Source organism: Pinus tabuliformis, chromosome 1_1, assembly GCF_031772625.1.
Source record: "Pinus tabuliformis cultivar Carrire ecotype Pingquan chromosome 1_1, CPIR1, whole genome shotgun sequence".
Lineage (NCBI taxonomy): Eukaryota > Viridiplantae > Streptophyta > Pinopsida > Pinales > Pinaceae > Pinus > Pinus tabuliformis.
This window is the reverse complement of record NC_142297.1, coordinates 50,489,477-50,515,615: the sequence shown is the minus strand read 5'-3', so window position 1 is coordinate 50,515,615 and position 26,139 is coordinate 50,489,477. Positions and strand designations below refer to the sequence as shown.

The following is a 26,139-nucleotide window of genomic DNA, read 5'->3' as shown; positions in this document are numbered from 1 at the left end:
AGATTTACAAGAGAGCTTCTTCAGTCTTAGACTCACAGATCGAATGATCTGAAATGACCACCTAAGACCCTATATAAAGGAAATGATCCCAACGGCTAGTTCGAATGATCCATGTAGAAATGATCTCGACCGTTGATGAGGATCAAGACATCTCTTGATCTCATCCGTCGATTTATTCACTTAAAATATTATTATTTTATTTAATTTTTTAAAATTTTAAAATTTTTATTATTTTTTATTTATTTAATTTTTTAAATTTTTTATTATTTATTTAATTTTTTAATTTTTTATTTTATTTCATTTTTTAAATTTTTAAACTTTTTATTATTTTTTATTTATTTAATTTTTTAAATTTTTAAATTTTTTATTATTTTTTTATTTTATTTCATTTTTAAAATTTCTTAATTTTTTTTTTTTTTTTTTATTTATTTTTTATTTTATTATTTTATTTTGTTTTTTTAAATGGATCATCAAACTAATCCTTCGGAAACATCACCTAGGACCTAGGACTTAGGACTCACGAGGGGATTTAAAACATTTTCAACCCTCAAGACACATTTCATGATGACTTTTTACAATTTACATCTCAAGGGGACAAACCCACTTAATACAGACCCTCACAAAACACCCAGTTCTGCGACACAACTATAATCTAGCAGATCAACACACTAGGATTCTCCTAAAGTTCTAATGACAAAATCCATCCCGGCTTTGGGGTTAGGTTTGAAGGAAAACTCTGCCGATCCATGGATCGGTGAGACAAAAAACCTTTCGGGACGTAGATTACCACTAGAAAGTTAGGTCCACCTAGGCAATACACATACACGACTCATGTCTGCTAAGATTATTTACAATTTATACATGCAGACTGGGTTTACAATCACAAATGATCAAGTTGCTGATGATTGCTGGATGGCATGGACACGCTGATCAGGTGCTGCCCCTTTTTGCAAAGAAAAAGGGGGGTGTACTGCATGGGTAGTTGACCAGTAGTGGTCAACATCCGGGATATGGTATAGCGGAAAGCAATAAGGCTCCATCATATTGGCACTGATGAGCGATGAGCAGGTCGCCAATATTATTACGAAGCCCCTTGGGAAGGTCAAATTCTTAACCTTCCCTGAATGACTTGGAGTCGTGGAGAGACCCTCTTATGAGGGTCCTGTATGAGATGGATAGTGAGCTCTGGGAGCTTTGGGGGGCTTGGGGTACTTCTTGGAGCGATGAGCGACCATAGGGTGACTCACCCTCCCCTAGTGGTGTGCTATGTTCAAGGTGAATGGTTCATCTTCCCCTGTGATACCCCATGGTGGCATATGCATAGGCTGAGTGGTTCACCCTCCCCTATGGCATATGAGCAGGATGAATGGTTCACTTTCTGTTGCCGGCACATCCTACCTATGCAATCCGGAACTCATGGGAAGTAACTCTCATCTGGCCAATGAGTAGGGAAATGAGGATAGAGACCATAGTATTACCGATGGACGCATCGTGTACTACCGTACTCTCTATGATAGGATGTTGATATTGATCTAGGATCAATGGAAACTGACTACGAGTCAATTAAGAGTGGTATGACACACTCTGTTGTTGGACACTGACTTTGGGTCAGTGGAAAATGGTATGATACATTCTCGATCATTTCTTCTTTCTTCATGGTTCAACAAAGTAGAGAAAAGCAGTGCAGTGACAAGGATGGTACAGATTGTCAAACAGTGTGGCAAGAGATGTTCTCCCTAGTTGAAAGGGAGTGTTAAATTTGGCAACTAGGGCCTAACATCACTTTGGACAGCGTTTATGAGGCAGCTGATATTTTTCTTGGATTCCTCTTTCTGAGAGGTGTAGGACTGATCTAAAGATCATCCCATTTTGACATGTACAAATGAAGTTATGAATTTATTTTGATTGTGGACAAATTGTCAAGGTCGGCCAGCGATCAAATTAGCCTCCTCCAGCCTTCAACCTTGCACATAAATACAAGGTGCGTCCTCCTCATTTTGGCATCTCATCTCATTCATCTCTCTCTCTCATCTTGATTGGGTACGGATTTCTGGGCCTCTCTCTCTCCACATGTGCGGAAGGAAGACTGTCTTTTCTCGCTGTTGCATTGACCAGATTTGACCGAAATTTGATGAGGCTGGCTTTGACCAGCGTTGACCCTCTTTGACCTAGGTTTTGTGAAGGAGACTTGTTTGGGCAGGCCGCTGTTTTGGGCACAAAAACCGAGGCAGTTTGACCCCTATGTTGACCAGCGTTGACTGCCCTAATTCAGGTTGATGTGTTGACTTTTGTTGACAAGATTTGACTGGTTATTTTTGGACTGTTTTGGGCTGCATTATCTTGATGTTGGAGGCTGAGTTGACCAAGGTTGACCAAACTGTTTTGAAGGTCAATTTCAGACCTGTTGACCAGCGTTGACTTTCTGGGTAGGGTTTTTTGTTTCTGCTGTTTTGACTGATCATTGGGCAAGTGAATATTGTAAATTGTACTCTCTGCTAAACTTTTGAATCTTTCTCTCTCATCTTGATTGAGTATGGATTTCTGGGCCTCTCTCTCCACATGGGCGAAAGGAAGACTGTCTTTTCTAGCTGCTGCGTTGACCAGATTTGACCAAAATTTCAGGAGGCTGACTTTGACCAGCGTTGGCCCTGTTTGACTTAGATTTTGTGAGGGAGACTTCTGTTTGGGCAGGCTGTTCTGGCGCAAAAACCAAAGCAGTTTGACCCCTATGTTGACCAGCGTTGACTGCCTTAATTCAGGTTGTTGTGTTGACTTTTGTTGACCAGATTTGACTGGTTATTTTCAGACTGTTTTGGGCTGCATTATCTTGCTGTTGGAGGCCGAGTTGACAAAGGTTGACTGAGCTGTTTTGAAGGTCAATTTCAGCCCTGTTGACCAATGTTGACTTTCTGGGTAGGGTTTTCTGTTTCTGCTGTTTTGACTGATCATTGGGCAAGTGAATGTTGTAAATTGTACTCTTTCTCTCTGCTAAACTTTTGAAGAATTATAAGAAGAATTGATCAAGGGTTTCCCCACATTGGGATTTGTCCCTGGCTGGTGCCATATCTTGTTTCCTCTTGTGTTGGCTTGTCTTCTACTGTTATTGTTTATGTTCTATTTGCATTTTACTATCATGTTGATGTGATTGCTATCCTGGATATGATATTGGGCTAATAAAGAAAATAGAAGTAAAATTACTCTAAGCATAGAACATACGTTGTTATCCTAAAATTAACAATATCACTTGTGCAAAAAAATATCACTGATTCTGGTGTCTTGACTGCTTGATAGGAGCATGAGAATACATTCTGTCTAGACTCTAGACTTAATACTTCAGTGAATATGGGAGTTGAGCTTGTAGTATGTCCATAGTAAGAGATTGGAACTAGAGAGGTCTACCTCATGGAGATGCACATGACTACCATTACACTCTGCCCCAGTGTTTTTGGATAATTATTAGAATCTTGGTTATCAAGATTTTGACCCTACATTGTTTCAGCCTAAAATCTATATAGTGGTTATTACAAGAAGATGGGTAATTGAGGCTTTAACCACGTCCTCAGTCTATTGTAAAGTTAGTAAGTGCCATGTCTTGAGAGGAAATTGAACAAGGTTCAAATCCATTATTATCATCTATCTTGTGAACTGCTAAAAATGGACATCAACTTGTGAGCTTAGCCAACAATTTCCCATCCTGAATGTTTAAGATGCAGATTATGTTAAGGAGTTACATTCTTAAATCAAATTTCTCTTGTTATCTTTATGTATTAAAAGGTCTCTGTTATTTTGGAGTCTTATGTCAGCTTTGCTCTTATTGTAATCCATTTATTGTACATGTTCATAAAATGAGTTTGTATAATTCTCTCTAGTGTATGGTGCTTTGTTATCTAGGTCTTTCATAATAGAGACCCAGGAAAATTGTATTTGTTACTTGCAGGCCAGGGTGATAAGTCTTTCATTGGTCAATATAGATTCTATGGATAGATGGAATATATTTATAGTTAATCATCCCATTCGTTCTTATTACATGACCTATTTGATGACTTCCATACTCCAGCAATTAAATCATTAGTAGTTGATCTGCAGAGAATGGTATTCGTGGCATTTTCCTGAGCTGGTTAAGATTATTAATGACAACTATATATATGCACGAGTTGCAAAGTTTGTGAAGGATAAGTCCACGTTATCAGATGATGCATTACCTGAATTAGTAGAAATAACTGGAGATGAAGACAAAGCCAAGGATATCATAGAAGCTGCAAAGTCTTCCATGGGTACAGACTCTCTAATCAGATACTTGTTTACTGAGATCAAGTAATGTTTGTTTCAGTTGTAGTTTAATTGCCTCTCTTATAACAAGATATCATTATGTTTGTGATTTCAGGTCAAGACATATCTCCAGTTGATTTAATAAATATTGAGCTGTTTGCACAGAGGGTTATAGAACTTTCTGAGTATCGGAAGCAGCTCCATTCTTATCTTGTGTCAAAGATGCATGATATTGCTCCAAATCTTGCAACTTTGATTGGTGAAATGGTAGGTGCTCGATTGATCTCACATGCTGGGAGCCTTACAAACCTTGCAAAATGTCCAGCATCAACTCTTCAGATTCTGGGCGCTGAGAAGGCTCTTTTCAGGTTACAATGCAATTTTCTCTCTTATGTTATTTTTACTTACTGTCTAAATTCTTTGTCTTCGAGAAAGTGTATTGAGACACTTGAATGTGTGTCAGGGCTCTTAAAACACGTGGAAATACACCAAAGTATGGTCTTATTTTTCATTCATCTTTTATTGGGAGAGCTTCTTCTCGAAATAAGGGGCGTATATCTCGTTACCTGGCTAACAAATGTTCTATAGCTAGTCGTATTGACTGTTTCTCTGGTAGGTATATGCTTGGCATTTCAAAATTTTCTTACCAGAATATTTGGATTTTGATGGCCTAAGTTTGTTATATGGATTTTGCAATTTAATATTAATGAGCTAATATTGCCTACATCAGAGACAAATACAAATATTTTTGGTGAAAAACTTCGAGAACAGGTTGAGGAAAGATTGGAATTTTATGATAAAGGGATTGCTCCTCGGAAGAATCTTGATGTTATGCAAGAAGCTATTCAGAAAGCTGATGAGGAAAATGGTGACTTGCCTGAAGTAGAAGGTAAGTGGTACTAGTATGTTTTTTTATTTTTATTTTTATTTTTGTATTTTATTTTTTTAAATTTTCTGTCATGCACTTGCAACTGTGCGGTTTGTATTTTTTTATGAATGTCAATAGAGAGCAGTGGTTTTATTTTGTTGTAGTTGTTCTTTGTTTCAGAAAAGAAGTGTTCAATTCCTTTTTGTTCTCTTCATTTCATAGGATAGCCTCATCGACACCATGTAAACATTCTGAGTTAATATTGTTAATGTTATTAACTAGCCTAAATTTACTATGGAACTAAGCTTGCAAAGACTCTGTTTTTGAATAATATAAACCATAGACAACAATTTGTTCTTTTTGGCCAGAAAGGTAGCACATTTGCATTTTTTTGATCCAATCATTATATTGTTTTGAATTTAATTCCCAAACATTGTTGAATACTCAGTCAATTAGCATTGACTCAATTTTTTTTGTGAGTGGTGGATTTATGCTGTAAGCTTGTTTTTATGCTTAAAATATGCTATAAATGTTATACACTTGAATCAACCACTTAACTATTTAAATGATTAAATGATAGAACATGATGAACCATGGAAAAATTTGTGCGTAAATCCAAGAGCTGCTTCCCCACTTGCATGGATGACATTCCTGGTAAACCTGTTGGTGTAGACTAATGAGCCCGGGCCCTAATGCAGGGGCATTTGAATCAGGCACCACCTGCTGGCATGGAACTAGCCAAATGCCCAACAACATTGGCACATCCATGATGATTGATTGAGTTGATCCCTTGGGCTAGGACATTATGATTAGTTGTCACAAGTCTCATACTGACCCCAGTTACTTAAGTGTAAGTACACACAAACACCTAACAAAGATCATTCTTAGCAAATAGTAAAGTGGCAGATATTCTTCTCAACCTGGGATCCATTAAGTCTGAGACAGATAAAAGAAGCTGTTGTGCAAACTATAATCGTTTTTTTTAATGGTTAAGATATTTCATATATATACTGAAAAATATTTGCATCAGTGGAAGGATTAAAATATGGAAATGTATATAAAATGAAATTACAATCCTCTTTCTTAAAACAACTAAAATAGCCTAAGTTACCAGGATACGGATACGGATCCGGATCCGTTGGATTTTTGAAAACCCAGGATCCGGATACGGCGAGGATACGGCAAGTACAAAAATATATAATAATATTTTTTAAAATTTTAAAAAATACATTTGATGTTTAAAATCAAAACCATTCATGAATGACAACATTAGAACTAAAATAATTAGACAATTTATGGATTTGAACACTAAAATGATGCGTCTTCCTCATACAAAGATGGTAGTAGTAAAAACAAAATGAATGTTTCATCAATGATCACTTTATTAATATGATAATATAGAGTAGGTGTGTCTACATATCATGAAATGGGTCTACATCATCATCATCGACATATTGCAACTCTACATCATGAATAGACGATCGTGCGCCAGGAATGTTAGAAGTTGTTGCAGAAGTAGGAAGTGGTTGTGTAGCATCCTCAAGTAGATTAAGGTGAGTCATGGCATTCAATGTCATGTTCAAGTCAAATATTTCAGGTTCCACATCCCACATCCTATTTGGACCTTCTTTATACTCTGAAGTAGAATGTGATAGAAGGCGAAGGTTGGAATGGACATATACAAGATCCTCAGCATTCGCTGCTCCCAATCTGTTTCTCTTTACCGAATGGATGAAGCCATATGTACTCCAGTTCCTCTCAGCTGATGAGGAACTGGCAACCTGTGATAACAACCTTGTGGCTAGAGCTGAGAGATAAGTGCTATCTCCACCATGAAAGCCCCACCAAGTAATAGGATCCATATGCCCTTGATCATCCATGGCTATTGGATCTGAAAAGATCCCAGTGGATTGTACAAATGCTCCAAATTCCTCACGTACATCCTTTGCAATTCCAACTTCCCTATAGATTTTCCTCAAACCTGTCTTATATCCCTGTACCACTTCAGAATCTCTGTTTGGTGCTGCTCTACCAGGTAAAGACAATATTTTGGAATGGTAATATTTGGGGTGTAGAGCATACGCCAAAAGGTGTAATGGTGTGGTCATTTTGTTCCACCTTTTTGTAATATGTCTTTCACTTCATTGTTAATTACTTCAAACGGGTCATGCTCACTTGCCTTGATAATTTCCCGTATTTTCTCCGACATACTATCTTTATTTTCATAGACTTCCCCCAAGCAGGGCATATCTGTGTCAAATGCCCTAATCATGGTTAGAATTGGTTCTGTGAACTGCAAAAGGTATTGGACCTTGTCCCACCATGCATCATTAAGAATGATATACTTTATTCTTTGTCTTCTATCAGAAGTTGAATTCCTCCATGATTCCCAAAGAGGGTCAATGACCATTCCCTGTAATGCTTGTTTGACCTCCAAAAGCCTTTTTATGACTAAAGTGTGGGAAGCAAAACGAGTTTCGGCAACCTACATAAACATCTTGAAAAGTAAAATCTTAAATCAGACATAAAATAAATTGAACATTAAAATTGAGAACTCATAATGCATGACATTGATTAAAATTGGAGTACCTTTACTAGCTCCAACTTTGCAAAACTCTGATATATGGCTTGGGACATTGAGTGATTGGTGATAAACATTTTGATCTCCTTTGATGCTACATATATTTCATTGATCCACTTAATTTCACCAATCTTGGCTAGCATTAGGTTCAATGAATGCACTGCACATGGAGTCCAAAATATGTGATTGTATTGACCCTCCACAATCAGGCCCGCTACTCTACAAACCTTTGCATTGTCTGTGATAACTTGGACAACATTTTGTGACCCCACACTTTCTATTGCATCAATAAGAATTGTCGAGATGAACGTTGCATCTTTTTCCACTCCACTGCAATCAATGGCCTTCAAAAACATTGCTCCTTGGGGACAAATTGCAATAACATAATATAAAGGGCGATTTCTTTGGTCTTTCCATCCATTAGAAACGATGGACACCCCTGTTTCTGCCCATGTATCACGGATTGATTGTAATTGTCTATCCACAAATTTTCTTTCTGATGTTAACAAAGTGGTGCGTACCTTTTCATACCCGGGGCTCTTGTATCCTTTTGGTGCTTCGTTAACTGCTTTAATCATTTGTTGCCAATAAGGAGAGCGCACCAAATTGAATGCTAGTCCATTTGCATAGATGCAACAAGCAACATGCTCATCTGCAACTTCTCTACCCTGGTTATTGAATGCTACTTCAAGAGGTCCTAGAGTAGGCCTTTTATAACTTGTGAGAGCTGGTGTAGATGGCAATCAAGACTTGGTTGTAGAGGCTTGCACAGGGAGTTTTCCCTTGGTGAATTTCCTATCAGCGACATCTTGCAAAGATACATAAAACTTAACTTTTGCAGGACTCAAACCTGTCCCAGGTTGGCCATTTGGACCATTTGGACCACTGCATACTAACACACCTGTGTTAGTTTGCCTAGTGAGATGGGCCTTCACCCTAGTGTATGAGCCATTTCGAATGCTATTGCATTCACTACATCTCCATTTGTACAAACCACCACCAGAGTTTTTGCCAAGAATTTCCACATACTGCCATAAAGGAGATCTTGGATCTTTATTGATATTTATTCCTTCACTAGATTCATGCTGTAGTGGTTTCATTTTTATCACACCCGTGTTGATAACCAAATATAAATTAAAAAAATTGTCATTTTCAAAAGAAAATTCTAAATTGTTATTCCTGATATATTATTATATATATGCATGTGTAGGTCGAAATAAGATTGCAAAAAAATATAAAATTCTAAATTATTATTTTATAATAAATAATTTAAAATTTAAAGAAATAACTAATTATATACATATTTTAAAACTTTCAAAACTAATAAACATATAAAATTTAAATATTATTAAAAAAACAATACACATATTGAATAATTGATATAAATTATAATTATTAAAATAAAATTATAAACATAAACATATATATATATATATATATATATATATATATATATTTTTAATTTTTATTTATAACTTACAGCTACAAGTTATGTCTTTTAATTTTTATTTATAACTTACACATTATATTAAATTATTAATATAGCTTACGGCCCACGGGCCTACTATTAATTTTTTTTTTCCCCTGGAAAAATCAGTAACTTTCATTAATATTAGAAAATTACATAAGCAGATGCCATGGCATTACTGTCTTGTTCATACAAAATCCACCTTTTCAGGTGATTATCAGTGTGTAACAAAAAAAGTACTAATTACATTTCATTGTTCTGGCTCTACAGCCTATTCGCATATACAAAAAGATTCTATTTTATAAATATAGTAGCAGTTTGTCAAATTAGTCTCCATTCTCGGTCAGCTATTGGGACTATTGTCCCTCTGTTGCCTCTGATCTATATATGGTCGGTGGTAAAACTGATGTTCATCTGACCCATTCTGCTCCACTATTTGCCCATCGCCTCGGGGAAGTGTCGAGGCCTCTTTGGATAGTTTGTCAGCCTCGCTATTGTGTTCTCTGTAAATATGCACACAAGTGAAATGATCAAAAGCTGCTTTGAGTGTGAGAGTATTATGTAATAAATTGCTGAGTGTGTGAGAATGGCAAGTAGTGACATTATTGATCCAGTTAACAACCACCAATGAGTCCCCAAATATATTGATCTGTGTGTGCTGATGTGATAAAGCAAAATGTAGAAGATTATGTAATGCAGAGAGCTCAGCAAAATTGTTTGATCCATTTCCGAAACCCAGTTTTGCTAGATATCTGTGCTGTTCATTTATGTGAAGGACAAATCCTCCACCACACCCGGCTTGATTCGCTGCCCCGTCGAAAAATGCCCAAGGGATGGATCTGTCAATCTCGGGCATAGGCTGAATGGATCTGGGCCTGGTAGGTGGCGGATCTGGTAACTCCTGATATGCAGCAATAACAGCGATTTCAATCCGGCAGCCCATAATCGGTCGGTCCTCGAAAATGGCCCTATTCCGGGCGAGCCAGATATACCAGGTGGCCACAGGGGGGAGGTTGATTAATTTTGAGTCCGGGTGGGTTTGTGACCAGCTACTCCATGCGCTTTGTAAATCAGGTCCACTCCATTGTCCCGATATGCCCAATTGCTGACAAATATTTCTCCATAAGATTTGGACAGTCGGGCAGAGTAGAAAGATGTGGTCTGTGAATTCAGACGCATTTTTGCAGAAGGTGCACCAAGAGGGGCCGTGTATGGCTCTGCGGGTCAGCTGTTCTCCCGTGGGGACGATACCATGGAGAGCACACCAGAAGAATAGTTTTGATCGGGGAGAGGCCTTGAGCTTCCATATGATATGCCACCACGGGTGGATCTGTTCCGGTGATCTGTGAGATATGAGAGCACTGTATCCGTGCTTTGGTGCATATATACCATGGTCCGCTGGGCACCAAATAAGTTCATCTGGCCCTTGTTTGATGCGGATGTGAGATTCAGTTAAAGCCATGGTATATTGATCCCATTCCTGATGCCATTGAATAGGGAGATCCAAATATTGGGCAGTTTTCCAAGCTTGAGCGAAGATGTCTGTTCGATGCGGATCAGCAATCTGTGCGAAGTGCCGAATCCCCCGGGATTGTAGATAATTGATAAGCTCCTGATTTAATATATGTCTGCCCCCGCTGTTATTCCAAGGGTCCATGCCTATCCTGCCCGTCATGCCATCATTTATGCGCCAAGCCAGGTTGTCCCGAATGAGGGGAAGGGAATCAATCAAGGCCTTCCAGACAGAAGAGCATCCTTTCGAAGACCAGGTTGGTAGTCGGGCCCAATCCATAATATTTTGAGGCCAAATGTATTTGTGATAAGTAACATGTGTCCACAGATTTTGGCTAGTGAGCAGTGTCCATCCCATCTTGGCAGCTAGTGCTTTGGCAAAATCTGGGAGGTCTTTGAGGCCCCAACCTCCCCATTTTTTGGGTAGAGAGATTTTCTTCCAGCTGATCCAAGCAAATATTCTTTTCTCCTGACTCCCATTCCATAGGTAGCGATTGCACAGCTGCTGCAGCCTCCCCAGGATGTTCCTTGGAATCCAGGCTAGTGCCATCCAGAAGACCGGGGTAGCCTCTAGCACAGATTTGATGAGCACCAGTCTGCCAGCCCTAGATAGATATCTGTGGCTCCAACCCAAAAGCCTCTTTTCCAATTTGGCCACCAACCAGACCCAATCAGCTATCCTTTGGCAGGTAGGCTTCAGATTGAAACCCAGGTATTTGAGACCTCTATCCAGAGAGTGCACCGAGTAAGGAAAAGCCTGTAGGGCAGTCCGAGTCTCCTGAACAGATGTGCGGGCGCAGGTGATGGTGGATTTCGTCTGATTTGGCTGCATACCTGTAGCTGCAGAAAATCTTTGCAGGATTTTCGAGAAGGTCCGGGAGTCTCTGACACTGCCATCAAGTAGAATAAGAACATCATCCACAAAAAGTAGGTGTGTAAGATAGCACAAATCGGATATGCCAAGACCTCCAATATCACCATCCCTCTTTGCAGCTTCCATGAGGCGACTGAGGCCTTCCATGACCAAGAGAAAGAGAAGGGGTGATAGAGGGCACCCCTGTCGCAGACCTCTTTCCGAGTGGAAAAATGTAGAGGCCGAGCCATTGATGAGGATACTGAAGGAGGGAGAGGTGATGCAGGCCATTATCCAAGAGATAAAAGCATGTGGGAACCCCAAATGAATGAGTATCATTTTAAGATAGAGCCAGCTGACACGATCGAAAGCTTTGGAGAGGTCGATTTTGAGGAGGATGGCTTTTAGATTTTTAGACCAGATGGAGTGAAGGGCCTCTTGTGCAAGTCCAATGGCCTCATGAATTTGTCTGGAATCTAGAAAAGCAAATTGCTGCGGGGCAATGGACCTGGAGAGGATAGGTCTAAGCCGGTTAGCAATGATCTTTGAGATGATTTTGTATAGGCAGTTACACAATGAAATGGGTCGATAGTCATCAAAGGATGCCGGGGAATCAGATTTGGGTATGAGGGCAATAAATGTGGAATTGATAGCATGATAAATGGATCCAGTAGTTCGGCTCTCCTCAACCACCCTCAGCAGATCCTGCCCCAGATCTTCATAAAAGGCTAGGTAGAATTCGATGGTCCATCCATCTGGACCGGGACTTTTATCTTTCTTGAACCACTTCAACACCCCTTCAAGTTCTTCAGCTGTAACAGGGTCGGTTAAATCCGCCACATCTTCATCCTCCACGAATCTTGGGAAGTGGTTTGCCACATTGATGATGTCCAGTAGATTGGCTTCCCGGGGACTCTTATACAAATTCCTGAAATGGGTGGTGCCCAGGTGTGCAAGCTTATGAAAATTGTCTGCAATATCACCATCCGGAGAGGGGAGCTTCCAGATTGTATTAGAAACTTTCCTGCTCTTTGCATAGCTGTGAAAGAACTTTGTGTTGTCGTCCCCAGCTTGTATCCATAATGCTCTACTTCTTAATCTGATGGATTCCTCCCTCTCTTTGAGGATCTTGGCTTTTTGACTTTCCAAGTCAATTAGCCTGCCTTTGTCAGCCGCAGAGATGAATCCCAAGCCCCGGTCGTCAGTAAGAGAGCAAATATCAGCCTCAATTTGGGTGAGCTGTGCTGATTCCCTCTCCAATTTCGCCTTAGCCCACTGGATAGAAATATGCTTTAATTCTGCAGAAACCTTTAGCATAAGATTCATTGTCATTGATAGGGTGAGCTATCCAGTAATCCTTAATCAGCTTGATATATGAGGGGTCCTTCAGCCAGGTGTGGTTGAATTTGAAGGGTGCCTTGGGTTTCTTGGTAGGGCCTTGAATCTCCAGATAAATAGGATTATGGTCCGATAGCCCCCCCGAGCCAACCCATTGTCGGAACAGATGCACGCGCTGGAGAAGAGTCCCTTTAAGGAGAAATCTGTCAAGTCTGCGAGCAAGGGCAGCGTCCCCAACCCGTCTATTCCTCCAGGTAGGAAGGGGGCGCTGCATGGGGATATCTATAAAATTTGATTGCTCTAGCAGATTGTGCATGAAATCGGTAATGGGGTCAATTTGAGCATCCGAGCCCCAAGACTCCCTGAAACCCAGCGAGAAATTTAGGTCACCTCCGATAATGACATGATCTTCATTCAGTAAAGGGAGATGAAGGATGTGCTGCCAGAATGCTTCTCGCTGGGAGCAGGGCGCATAAATATTGACAATTCTAAGGTCCATGCCGAGGTCAGCAGAGAAAATATCCATTCCAATGAATCCAGCCCCCCCCCCCCCCCAACTAGAATTTAGTTTAATGGTGCGGGGGTTGATCCCAATGGCAAGCCCCCCGGATCGACCAACAACATCGTTTGCAAAGATGTTCCAACCAGGGACCAAGGTAAGCAAGGCTTGAGTACACTGATCAGCTGTGCAGAGAGTTTCTTGTAGCATGATAATATCACTAGGCTCTGATTCAATGAGCCTCTTCAAGGCTAGTTTCTTGGAGGAACTAGCCAGTCCTCTACAATTAAATGAAAGACACTTCATGGGGGAACACCTCTCGGGGTGTGTCCCGCTCTAAGGACCCCGTCAATGGTCGATTGTCTGCCAGAGACCACCTCTGCCCCAGCAAGTTTAATGGCTTTAGAGAGATGGGATTTTCTCCCTCTGGTATTCGATACACCCCCTTCAGGAAAAACAATGCCCAGACCGGAATGTCCGATTGGGGGCTCTCTGGCTGGATTCCGAGATCGAAGAAAATATGGGTGTGGAGGGGAAGACGTCCGCGGGGAGGAGCAATTCTTAAGGGGAGAAGTGGATATGATTGGGTCCGAACAGATGGTAGGAGATGAAGTAAGAGGGCAATGAATCATAGGGGAAAGAGATGAGGGACCAATGACATCAATCGATGAAAGAACATGAGAGGTAAGAGAACCAGAGATCATACCCGCTTCAGCCGCCGAGCGTGCCCTAGTGATAGGAGGCGAAGGACGCCGGAGTCCAGAAACGTCCACTGGTGCTGAAGCCGAAGGGGGCGGACCGGCAGAGGGAGGCCGAGAAGAGTTTGGAGATGCCATCCTGGAGGAAGTCGGGGTATTCTTCGGAGTGTCTTCAGCTTTCTTGTTGAGAGGACAGTCCTTAGCAAGGTGTCCGACTTTATGGCACCGTCTGCAGCGGAAGGGGACTCCTTCATAATCCAATAGCTGTACCCTGATGCATCTGCCCCATTATATAAAAAAATATTTTAATTTTTAACCATATTTAATTTTTATCTATAAAAAAATATTTTAAATTTTAACCATATTTAATTTTTATTTAAAAAAAATTTAATTTTTAACCATATCATATTGTCAATTGATATAAGTTATAACGTATAACGGTATATGTTATAAAAAAGAAAATTAAAATAAAACACAAAAATTAAAATCAAACCTACTGCGCAGCGCTCGACTCACGACGCCCACGCCTGCAACCAATGCTTGGTCCTTTGCCCGACCCACGACGCCCACGGGGAACTGAGACACACGACTCACGATGCCCACCCCTGCAACCCACACCTGGTCCTCTGCCCGACCCACGACGCCCACGCCTGGTCCTCTGCCCGACCAACTACGCCCACGCCTGGTCCTATGCCCGACCCACGACGCCCACGCCTGGTCCTCTGCCCGAAATACGGAGAACTGGAGGATGGCTCGCCTGCTGTGGGCAAAGAACGTCACGTAGCTCGACGCCGCACGAAGAAGCCGCGCAGATGCCTGCTCTCCCACGACGTTGCCAACCAAACTCGCCCACTCTAAAATCGATTTCACTATCGCCCTTTTATAGAATTCATTGCAGCTCAACTAGGAGTTAAACTAGAAGTTAAACGAGAATAAAATTTCAATTAACTGAGTTGGATCAATTGTTAACTGAGGATCCAAACCCACCTGAAGTGCGACATCAACATTTTGTTAACTGATCGTGCGGATCCCACCGTATCTGTATCCATACCAGTTTCGGATTCGGGGATCCGAGGTTTCACCGCTTGACGCCCGCGGATTCGGTAACGTAGAAAATAGCTATAAAATCAGAATAATTGGTATAGTCTAATAGTTTGGCATCCTTACTCAGTGGTGATCTTTTTTCCAACAACTGCATATATATACCTCCTCTTTTTCATAATTGATAGAAAGCAACCAAAGACATTGATGTGATTAATCCGAAAGACATTACTATTTACAATATGGATCATAAAAGTCTTAGATATAACTGTTATAATTTTCAAACACATATTTGCATTGGAGTTTCCAGAGAACAAACAAACGCTGAAACTCTCACCTAGTTCCAAATGGCAGCTAGAGAATCATAGATCACGGATCTGGAATCTCCCAACAACGTTACCCTCCAATGCAAATGCCCATGAATAATGCTTGCCAACTACAACTGAACCTAATACCAACACGACCTTGCAAGAGGGTACTCCCATAGAATATGCTTCACAGTTTCTGTTTTTAGATGGGAGAGGTGGAGTACATTAATGATTAGATAGGCCACCCTCAGTTGCCTTCGACAAGAGAGACAAGGGGGCTAATTGGGCAATGGCCTTTGAAGAATGATAGGAAAGACATGGATACACGTCTCTTATTGGTGTTGAGTCAGGAAATCTCCAAAGATGATGCAACGACAGTTGTTTTAAAACTCAGGTCGGGTTTCGATTGTTGATTGGTGGTTGTCATTGATGTCAACCCAAGTAGCACTAGGAGCTACCTTGATCCTTGTCAGCAAATTTGGCATGAAAATTCGTGGTTTCTTGTCTTCTAACCAACCTTATTAGATTCTCCTAGAAGGGGTGTTTCTGTTGATATGTGGTACGCCTTGTGGTTCCTCCAGGTTTGAGAGAAAATTGAGGTTGAAGTTGAAGACCCAGTTTTGTGGGCTAAAACCCCATGGGGTAGTGACATGACACTTTGTTCACCTACAATTGTCAATATATGGCAGTGATTCTCGCCGCAATATCATTTTGTACAAGTTGAATAATTTCAAGAATCAAAGACAATAAATCAATCACTGGCTTCACAGCCTAGGTAGGACCATATGCACTAAGCCAATCATTGATTTCAAAATTTTAATGGTATTATTTTTTTTTCCTAGACAAATATTAATAAGGGTTAGTGATTAATTAAATTAAGGGTCACTTAGCATTTTTGCACATCATAAGGTATAATTCTTAGGCTGTAAAGCCAACAATTATCTCACATTCCCTCCATTAATTAATCTAAATATTCTTCTATGATCAAATGGTCATAATATAGTAAAAGGTATACGAACATCAAAATCATTCAAGGGACGTGGATATTTCTTCAATCATGAGGTAATTAACTCCTCCAACGTTTATGAAGCCCCTCTTACAACTTTCAGTTGAGAACCTTATGCTATATATTAAGAGACATTTGACATAGATGTAATGTATGAGGAACTGAACTGATATCTCTGAAATTTCAGCACTACTCTCAAAGAAATTCACGTAGATACATTTTGTTAGGGCTCGGCTTTGTTGCAAGTCTAATCACCAATGGTTAGCCAAGATTTGGGCTAGGTAGCAAGGTCTTAGTCTAGGCCTATATCACGAAGTTTCAAGCATCATTGCAAGTGTCGGTCCAGGAGTTTCAAGCATCATTATAGGTCTTGGTCTAGGAGTTTCAAGCATCATTATTGGTCTCAGACTACAAAACTATGAGCAAGGTGGAGTTTCTAACCTGAAACTATAAGTTTGCATACAATAACTAGGTGAAGCGAACAAAGTTCCTTCTTCAGATTAATTACTCCAGAAGACTTGGAATATAAAGATATCAATGAGGATACAAATATTATATATTAAATGTGTGAATAATAATGATGATACAATGAGAGTGAGAGGCTTGCTTATATACCAAGCAGGTGTCTCTTCATGGAGAGTCATGTCTCATTTAGACATGACTCTTCAACCTAATTAGTAATTAACAAATCATTATTTATGATTATTATCATTTACATTATTTTACATTATTTCCTATATATTTATTCATAGCATTGCCTTCCTCCTCAAAAAGCTTTGTCCTCAAAGCTTGTCGATGAAAAAGGCTTGATCTCTTTTTTGGTTTCGAATGTCCTTTCGTCTCTAAATAGTGATCTTTGTCGATACAACTTGATATGATCTTCTAAGTGACAAACAAAACTATCGCACTGAGAATGGATCAGACCATCCTAGATTAATCTTGTGTAATATTCTGATCACTGGAGTTTTGTAACGACTTGTCATCATAGGACTGGATTGAGGTTACATCACTATTCTCTGGAATGTCAGTTTGTTGTTTCTGTTCTGAATGGTCTCGATACGTAGATTGGTTGAGTTGTCTACTCTCATGATTCGAATGTCGACAGGGAACTTTTTGGGTTTGACTTTCCCTTATTAGGTGTGAGGAAATTTTTTGATTTTCTTCTTGTGAGGATGTTGTTGAATTCATTGCCAAACCTTCACTTGTGATGTTCATTGTTTGAACTACAATATCTAAGTGTGTATTTTCTTCAACTTGCTTGTCTTCTTCTTGAGTTGTGACATTCACTAGATTGGTATCTGCTCCCTTATGTTCAACTTGGACTGCTATCACTGGAGACTTTGATACTTCTTGAGCAAGTTGTTCTAACTTGTCTGTTAATGACTTTTTGTCCTTTCTAAGCTTTTTGATTTTTGTTAATAAATTTTTCACTATGGTTTTTTAGCCGAGAGACTTCACTTTTGTCAGCGGTGATTTTGTCAACTTCCTTTTACATATTTTGTATCATTTTTTTACTTTCTTGAAGAATTACTTTTGAGATTTCTTGTGTGCCTTTTCGCATCACTGAATCTGGCTTCAAAGTAACATTTTGTAGCGTTATTTTTTTTTTCTTTTTTGTGGGAAAAGGTAAAGGACTTCTTTTTCGTATTTAGAATAAAGGACTCTAGAGTTTCCATCCAAGGTGAGCCCAAAACAATGTCACTATCGTCAAAAAATAAGGTTTTCACGATGAATTGCGAGTAAAAGTATAATCCTCAATACCTAATTGTAGATTGTTTATGTTGTATTGTTTGTTACTTGTGCCAACAAATTTTTTTCCGATTATAGTCGATTTAGGAATTACTAGTTGGTTGGGACATTTAGTACTAACGTAATTACAATCTTCAGTAGCGCTGATAGAGATTATAATAACTCTTCTTGTCAGTGATCCTTTGATTTTAAATAGTGTACTAACACATTTAATAAAAGTTTTAGGAAATCTTTCCTTATTGATTTCCATTTTTCGCCTTGGAACGAGATTTAGGGTTTTTAATGTAACCCCTCTTTTATTCTTTGATTACCTCTTAATATTCCTTTTTTTAATTTAGTTAATTGAATTAATTAATTAATTAATATATATATATATATATATATATTTTTTTTTTTTTCTTCAATATTTTTTTATATAGTTATTTATTTAAATTAATATATTTAGATTTATATATAACTATATATTAAATCATATATATTAATCTTATGAAATGATACTAATTTTATGAAATGATACGACTGTTGACAAAGTCATAAGTCGACTTTGTAAATGGCGACGCACAGTCTTCACGATTCGAAGGGTAGTTGACGGTCTTCAGCAGTGAGGGTGGTTACCAGTAACGTCAACGAAATGGTAACGGTAGAGAAGAATTTGCAGTGCTGCAAACAGTGTTGTGGACAATGACAATGACTGGACTGCAACTGCAATGTTGACCTATGTTGTGGACAACGGATCCCACGATGCAGGTGGTCGAGGAATGACGAGGTCGAGGTGTGTGCGGGTGCGATGGATAGAGAACACAAAGAATTGCAGTGGTGACCTACACTGTGGACAACGGATCCCACGATGCAGGTGGTCGAGGAATGGCGAGGTTGAGGTGTGCAAGTGCGGTGGACAGAGAACATAGAGGGCTGGTTATGCAGATGCGGTGGAGGGGCTCGTTGGTTTGGCTACGACATAGTTGCGGCTTGCAGTTTTTTTTTTCCGTTTTTTATTTTGAACTTTTTTTTTTAATATCCTTTTTCTTTTTTAAACTTTCTTTCTCCTTTTTTTATATATAATCTATTTTTTTTTACTTTGATATTTTTGACTCTTTTTTTGTATTTATAATTTTTCTTTTTTCCTTTGCTCTTTTAAAATTGCTTTTGACTTTTTTCTTCAATGGCCAAAGGCTTGATGGTGAATCCAATGGAATGGAGAACCTCCAACTGTGCTTGAATTCTTTGACGACAACAAGGTTGACAAACGGTTGATGGCTAAAAGCTGGGATTAGACGTGGCTTCGATACCAAATGAAGCGAACAAAGTTCCTTCTTCAGATTAATTACTCCAGAAGACTTGGAATATAAAGATATCCATGAGGATACAAATATTATATATTAAATATGTGAATAATAATGATGATACAATGAGAGTCGTTTACACATGACTTTTCAACCTAATTACTAATTAACTAATCATTATTTATGATTATTATCATTTACATTATTTTATACGATTTCCTATATATTTATTCATAACACTAGGGTCTTGGTCCAAGTTTTAAATACGTACAAAGGATTGCGGTCTCCATTCAAAAGCAATGAAGGCATCAGATTGTTTGAGGTCTCAGAACCCCACTCCAAACTACTAGAGACAAGCAAGGAGATACCTTGATGATCTATAATCTTGTTTAAGGGTCTGAGGCCTTTTCTTTAGATCTAGCAACAAGCCTTTGGTCTCGGTTCCTCATTCAAAGACATCATAGGTCTAAACATCGTTGAATAATCCTTTGCTTGTTGTGGAAGGAACGAAAGGTAGATCTGTAATGAGGCTAAGCTAAAGGTCTGTATATATTCAAATTCTCTTCTTGTGTGTTGATAATGTACTTTAGTAATGGTTGATTGCACTGTACCATGTATTAGGCTAGTTTTTTGAGTTGTGTTTGACTTAGTGTGAGATTGCCTTGTCATAACTGTGTCTTGTAAGTTTGTAACTAGAGTTGTGTCCGATATTGATAGCGAGGGTAAGTTCTATCCTATGTATGTCTAAGTCAACATTGTGTCTAATACTCTTCTCCTGTGTATAGTCTTACATAAAATCTAGGTTTGTGTCAAGGTTGGGTATGTCTAAGCAGAGTCTAGGCTTGTTTTCAAATTGTGTCAGTTGCTGCTACAAGCCAACAACACAAGAGACAAACTTAAGCACATTTCAAGTACACGTTGTAATAATTTAATTTTGTACATTCACTATTATGTACTTACATGTGTACAATAGGCAAAGGTAAGTTGAAGGGTATTTTTTTTCTTTTGGGATTGGGTCTCGTTTAGGAAAATTTGTACGCAGGTAGAAGAAGACTCCAGGACATCCAAGAGCTTGAAGTTACAAATCATCATCTCTTGAAGGAAGCATTACATTAGGATAATTCTTGAAGACAAAACAACTATCTTGTCACATCATCAACAACTGTCCATGTATTAAGAAGCATTGTCAAAGTCAAGAGTCAAATCATTGTAATTGGGCCATTATCTTTGGTATGAGAGCCCATATTTGTAAAAGAGTCAAATTGCCTAAGAGTTGTAAAAGGCATTGTTGGGGAGAGTCAGTTTTATTGTCAAATTCCGTCGGGATAAAGGGTATGGTCCTAGTGTTATTTATCATGTATTGAAAATCATTGTAACATGGATCATTGTCCCTAGTATGAGAGTCCACATCTTTTTCTATTTTGTCTTTATAGCGTGGTAGGGTGGTGCTAGGGAGGTGGATGAAGTCACCTGCAGGTAGGGGCCTATAATTTTATAAATACTTCAAGGTGGTAGGGTGGGTTGTGGCTTACTAGGGTGTTGGGGCATCCTTTCAACTAATTGCTGATAAAACCAGGATGTTGGGGCGTCCTTCCAGTGGGAGCTGGAGAAGAATGTTTTTTAGAATTCTAAGCTGTAACTTTCATTTCAGTTGGCGCTGAAGATTAAAGAATTTATTATAAAAGCATTTGGTGGTTTTTAACCTGTAAGGGGTTTTCCACCTAAAAATCTTGTGCCTACTGTCTCTATTTTGCATTGCTGTTTACTACTGTGACTAAATAATAATATTAATAATCGAAGATTAACTAATGCTTTGAAAAGGATTAATAAAGTGCTATTTGCTAAGAAAGATTGATTCATGCTCCCCCCTTCTTCTTAGTATTCCAACAATTTGTTTCAGAGCTTGGTTCCTTAAGTCGCGATTTAACAAATGGAAGGAGATCACATAATACACCAAGAATAGAGTTCCTCTATTTAATGGAGATAACTATGTATGCACTTTGGAGCAGAAGGATGCAGGTTCATTTACTTGCGCAAGGATATGAAGTTTGGGAAATAATCGAGCATGACTACAAAACAACAACAAATGAACAAGGTAAGAAAAATATTGAAAATGATGCCAAAGCAAAGGTACCTTTTATAAGTGGGCTTACTCAAATTGTCGCTGTTAAAGTATTGGGTTGTAAAATGGCTAAGGAATTATGGGACAAACTTCAAAATATATATGCAGGAGACTCGAAGGTCAAGGAAGAAAAGCTTCAAATTTACAGAGCTCAATTTGAACAACTGACGATGAAAGAAGATGAGAACATTGCAACATACTTTCAACGGATAGATGAAATAACAAATTCATTGGAAGGATGAACTGGTTGACAAAAAGGTCATTGTTCGAAAAGCCCTCGGAACTCTTCCGTCAAGATTTAATCCCAAGGTTTTCGTCTTAGAAGATAGATAAGATTTAGGTAGCTTAAGTATGGACAAACTACATGGGATACCTACAACATACGAAATGAGGATTGAAGAAGAAAATGGTTCATCTAAGTTAGAAACAACGTTTTCAACATCCAAGAAGATCTGGAAGGGCAAGTAGTTATCCGAACCAAGATCTGGTCTATGCAAAGATAAGAAGAATTTTCAGATGAAGAGCTTGCTTATCTTACAAGGAAGATGAAGAGAGGAATAGGTAAGTATAAAGACAAACTTCCTTTATCATGTTTTGATTGTGGTGAGATTGGGCATTTTGCAGCTAAGTGCCCTCATAAGAACGAAGGATTTGCGAAGGGAAAAAAGGGTCAAATAAATTTCAACAAGCAAGGCAAGAAGAAAGGATTCAAGAAAGTACATTTTGTTAAATTGTTTATTATTTGAAAGTTGGATATAATTTGTTGAGCTAACTCATTACACAACTATGTTTTTTGTAGCACAATGGTGGGAGGCATCTGGTAGCCATTGTCCTCAATTGCAGAAGTTTGCAATCCGTATTTTGAGTCAAACTTGCAGTGCTTTTGGGTGTGAGTGCAATTGGTCTGTCTTTGAGAGGATCACACAACGAAGAGAAATCGTATGGAACAAAAACGGTTAAATGATATAGTCTATGTCCAATACAACCTCGGGATAAGCGCAACCAATTGCTGAACAAAAGACCTAATACAGATCCGATTGTGTTGGAAGATATTGATCCAACATTAGATTGGGTAGTGGAGAGTCATCTAGAAGAGTTTTGATTTTGATGAGGATATTGGTCTTGATTTGGATTTAGAGATTGAGGCATCAGTTGAACATAATGTTCAGTTAAATGGAGATCCACTAGTATTAGACCTAGCCCCAAGTCCTCTAGTGGCAGACACTTCTTCTACTCCACGACGACGCAAGTGCATAACTCATCTATCTCAACGTGCAACTGCTTCGCATGCTAGTGCTACTATTTCTACAGTTGCAGTTGGAGATCACGATGAGGAGGAGGAGCCATGGATTTCTCCATTTGACTCTGCTTCATAGTCTGAGCCAAATGATGTTGGCTTCTCCAGCAGTAGCTATTAGCCATGATAGAGTGTTGACTTTGACCCCACTAGGATAGGTGGAGGTATTACCCACCATTTATTCTCCAAAACTTGGAGTCATGGGAGGAATGTGAGTCACGCTCGTCTAGATGTGTGAACACTGAAGATGACTGCCAAATGCTTACTGGGCAATCAGGTCGATGTAGTCAACGTTGATACCCTTGAGAACCTATGAATGCTTAGATTAGTGTAGCTAACTCCATTGCATACTCTAGTAGAGGACTCTGACCCCACTAGGATAGGTGGAGGTATTACCCACCGTTTATTCTCCAAAACGTGTAGTCATGGGAGGAATGTGCGAGTCACGCTCCCCTAGATGTGTGAAGATGACTGCCAGATGCTTATTGGGCAATCAGGTCGATGTAGTCGACGATGATACCTTTGAGAACCTATGAATTGTTATATTAGCGTAGCTAATGCCATTGCATACTCCAGTAGAGGACAAATAGGAAGGGAGTGTAAGAGATTAGGAAGGATAGGATGATTCTAGAATAGCTTGGGAACCTAGTTGGGGCAAGGAATGATTATTAAGTTTATAAAACTTTAAATGTTCAAACAAAATTCAATCTTGAAATGCAATCCTTACATGATCACACTAATTACTAAAACAATTACTGATATATTATATAAACTCTAACTTCGGGACGAAGTTTTCTGAAGGAAGGAAGTATGTGATGACCCATTTCAGTCTATAAGCAAAAGAGTATTAGCATGCATACGATGTATGCATATGATAGCTACATATGCACACATCGTATGTCTTGCACTAGTATACTTATTAAATAATTAGGAAAAAGTTAAATATTGATTAATATATATGTATATAAACATATATTTTATATTAATCAAAGTTTTTAATATCATAAACATTAATAAAAAACTTAATAGTTAATAAATGTTTATGATATTAAAAACTTTGATTAATATAAAATATATGTTTATATACATATATATTAATCAATATTTAACTTTTTGCTAATTATTTAACAAGTATACTATACATATGCACACATCGTATGCATGCTAATACTCTTTTGCTTATAGACTGAAATGGGTCATCACATAATAAGTCGAAAGTCCAAGCAACAGAAGAATACCTGGAAAACAACTTGAAGACAATTCCAATTTGCTCCCGCTCCCGTTCTGTTACCAAAAGACCAAAACCACCCAGCCAAGCTGAGCATAGTCTTGGTACTCAGCTCCAAAATACTTCCCAATTTGAGTATTTCGGTCCCTCGTGCCCAAAAAAGCTTCAAGAATAATGGAAACCCAACTCTGATTCAGATCTCTAACTCTCATCCCCGTCCTCTTCTAGTCCGAAAATCCCCCTTCTTCCTCTGCATGCTCGGAATAAGTAATCCCCTTTTGGCAGTCACCGCCTTCTTCCACCTCCCTTCTTCGATTTGATTTCGGCAGAACCATTTTATGTGTAGAGTGAGGTGAGGTGAGTATATAAATTTTAAGGTCTTTGTCATCTTTAACTTTGATGATTTTGTTTTGTTATTTTTCTTATAATTTTTTTATTACAATAACAAACTTAATGGTTAATAAATGTTTATGATATTAAACACTTTGATTAATATAATATATGTTTATATATATATTAATCAATATTTAACTGTTTCCTAATTATTTAATAAGTATACTAGTGCAAGACATATGATGTGTGCATATGTAGCTATCATATGCATACATCGTAAGCATGCTAATACTCTTTTGCTTATAGACTGAAATGGGTTATCTGTTCATTTTTGTTATGTTCTATGCTTAAGAGCAATTTACTTCAATTTTCTTATTAGCCCAATATCAATATCCAGTTTATCAATCACATCAGCATGATAGTAAAATGCAGATAGAACATAAACATAAACAGTAAAAGACAAGCCAAGACAAGAGGACACAAGATGTGGCACTAGCCAGGGACAAACCGCAATGTGGGGAAACCCTTGATCAAATCTTCTTATATTCTTCAATAGTTCAACATAGAGAGAGATAATACAAAAATACAAATCTGGTATTTTATGACAACAGCAGAAAACCCTAATAAGCAAAGTCAACGCTGGTAAAACAGGTTAGATTTGACCTCCAAATCAGCTCGGTCAAAGCCCAGTCAACTCGGCCTCCAACATCAAGATGAAACAACCCAAAATAGTCCAAAAATACTCAGTCAAAGTCTGGCCCACTGAAGTCAACCTTCAACCAACAACTAGGGTTGTCAACGCTGGTCAAACCAGAGGTTAGATCACCTCGGTTTCTATGCCAAAATCTGCGGCATGCCAAGGAGAAGCAACCACACCCAAAGCACAGTCAAAGAGAGGTCAACGGTGGTCAATGCAACCTAAAACAGAAAATCTACAGTTCGGTCAAACTGGTCAATGCTGCCTAAACAGAAAATGCCTTCCTTCGAAGTGTGAGAGATGCTGCCCAGATAAGCGTACCCATATGCCTTCCTTCCTTCACATGTGTGAGAGATGTTGCCCAGATAAGCGTACCCAATCAAGTGAGGAGAGAGAGATGTGAGTGAATGAGATGATGAAATAATGCCTTGAGGTCTCCTCCTTTTATATGCAACGTTGAGGATGAGCTGGGGGTGAAAATGCTTATTTTGCTTGTTGGCCGACCTTGACAATTTGTCAATAATACAAATAAATTCATATCTCCATTTATACATGTCGGAATCGGATGATCTCTAGATCAATCCTACACCTCTCAGAGAGAGGAATCTAAGAAAAATATCAGCTGTCATAAATAAGGTGACCCACATGGAGTTTGGCCCTAGTTGCCAATTTTAACATCATCAAAGAGCATCTCTTTATCTAGACTCCCTTAATCTTAGGGAGGTTTCTTCTGTTTTCGTCATGGGAGAATCTTTCGTTTCTTCCAACCATTACCATCAAAATTATCATCATCCTCATCATGCTTATCATATCAACAAACATCCTCACCATATTGAAGATTGTGTACCTGCACAACTTAGATAGCAAGTACAACCAAAATTATAGAAGCATGAAGTTAGCCATAATAGAATTACAGAAGCATTTCTGCCAAATATAATTACAAACAAGAGACATATACTCTTCAACATCTTGCTAGGGACTTTGTTATA

The 26,139-nt window shown here is 38.8% G+C and overlaps 1 protein-coding gene across 1 annotated transcript in view; it reads left to right on the top strand.

Moving 5' to 3' along the window:
• LOC149211521 (nucleolar protein 56-like) overlaps positions 1-26,139 on the top strand; it is a 101,678-nt gene that overhangs the window by 59,410 nt on the left and 16,129 nt on the right. Inside the window, exons 5-8 of the mRNA XM_089391520.1 lie at positions 4,087-4,274; positions 4,385-4,637; positions 4,733-4,881; positions 5,000-5,158. Coding sequence (XP_089247646.1) covers positions 4,087-4,274; positions 4,385-4,637; positions 4,733-4,881; positions 5,000-5,158 — 749 coding nt within the window. The remainder of the gene's footprint in view (positions 1-4,086; positions 4,275-4,384; positions 4,638-4,732; positions 4,882-4,999; positions 5,159-26,139) is intronic.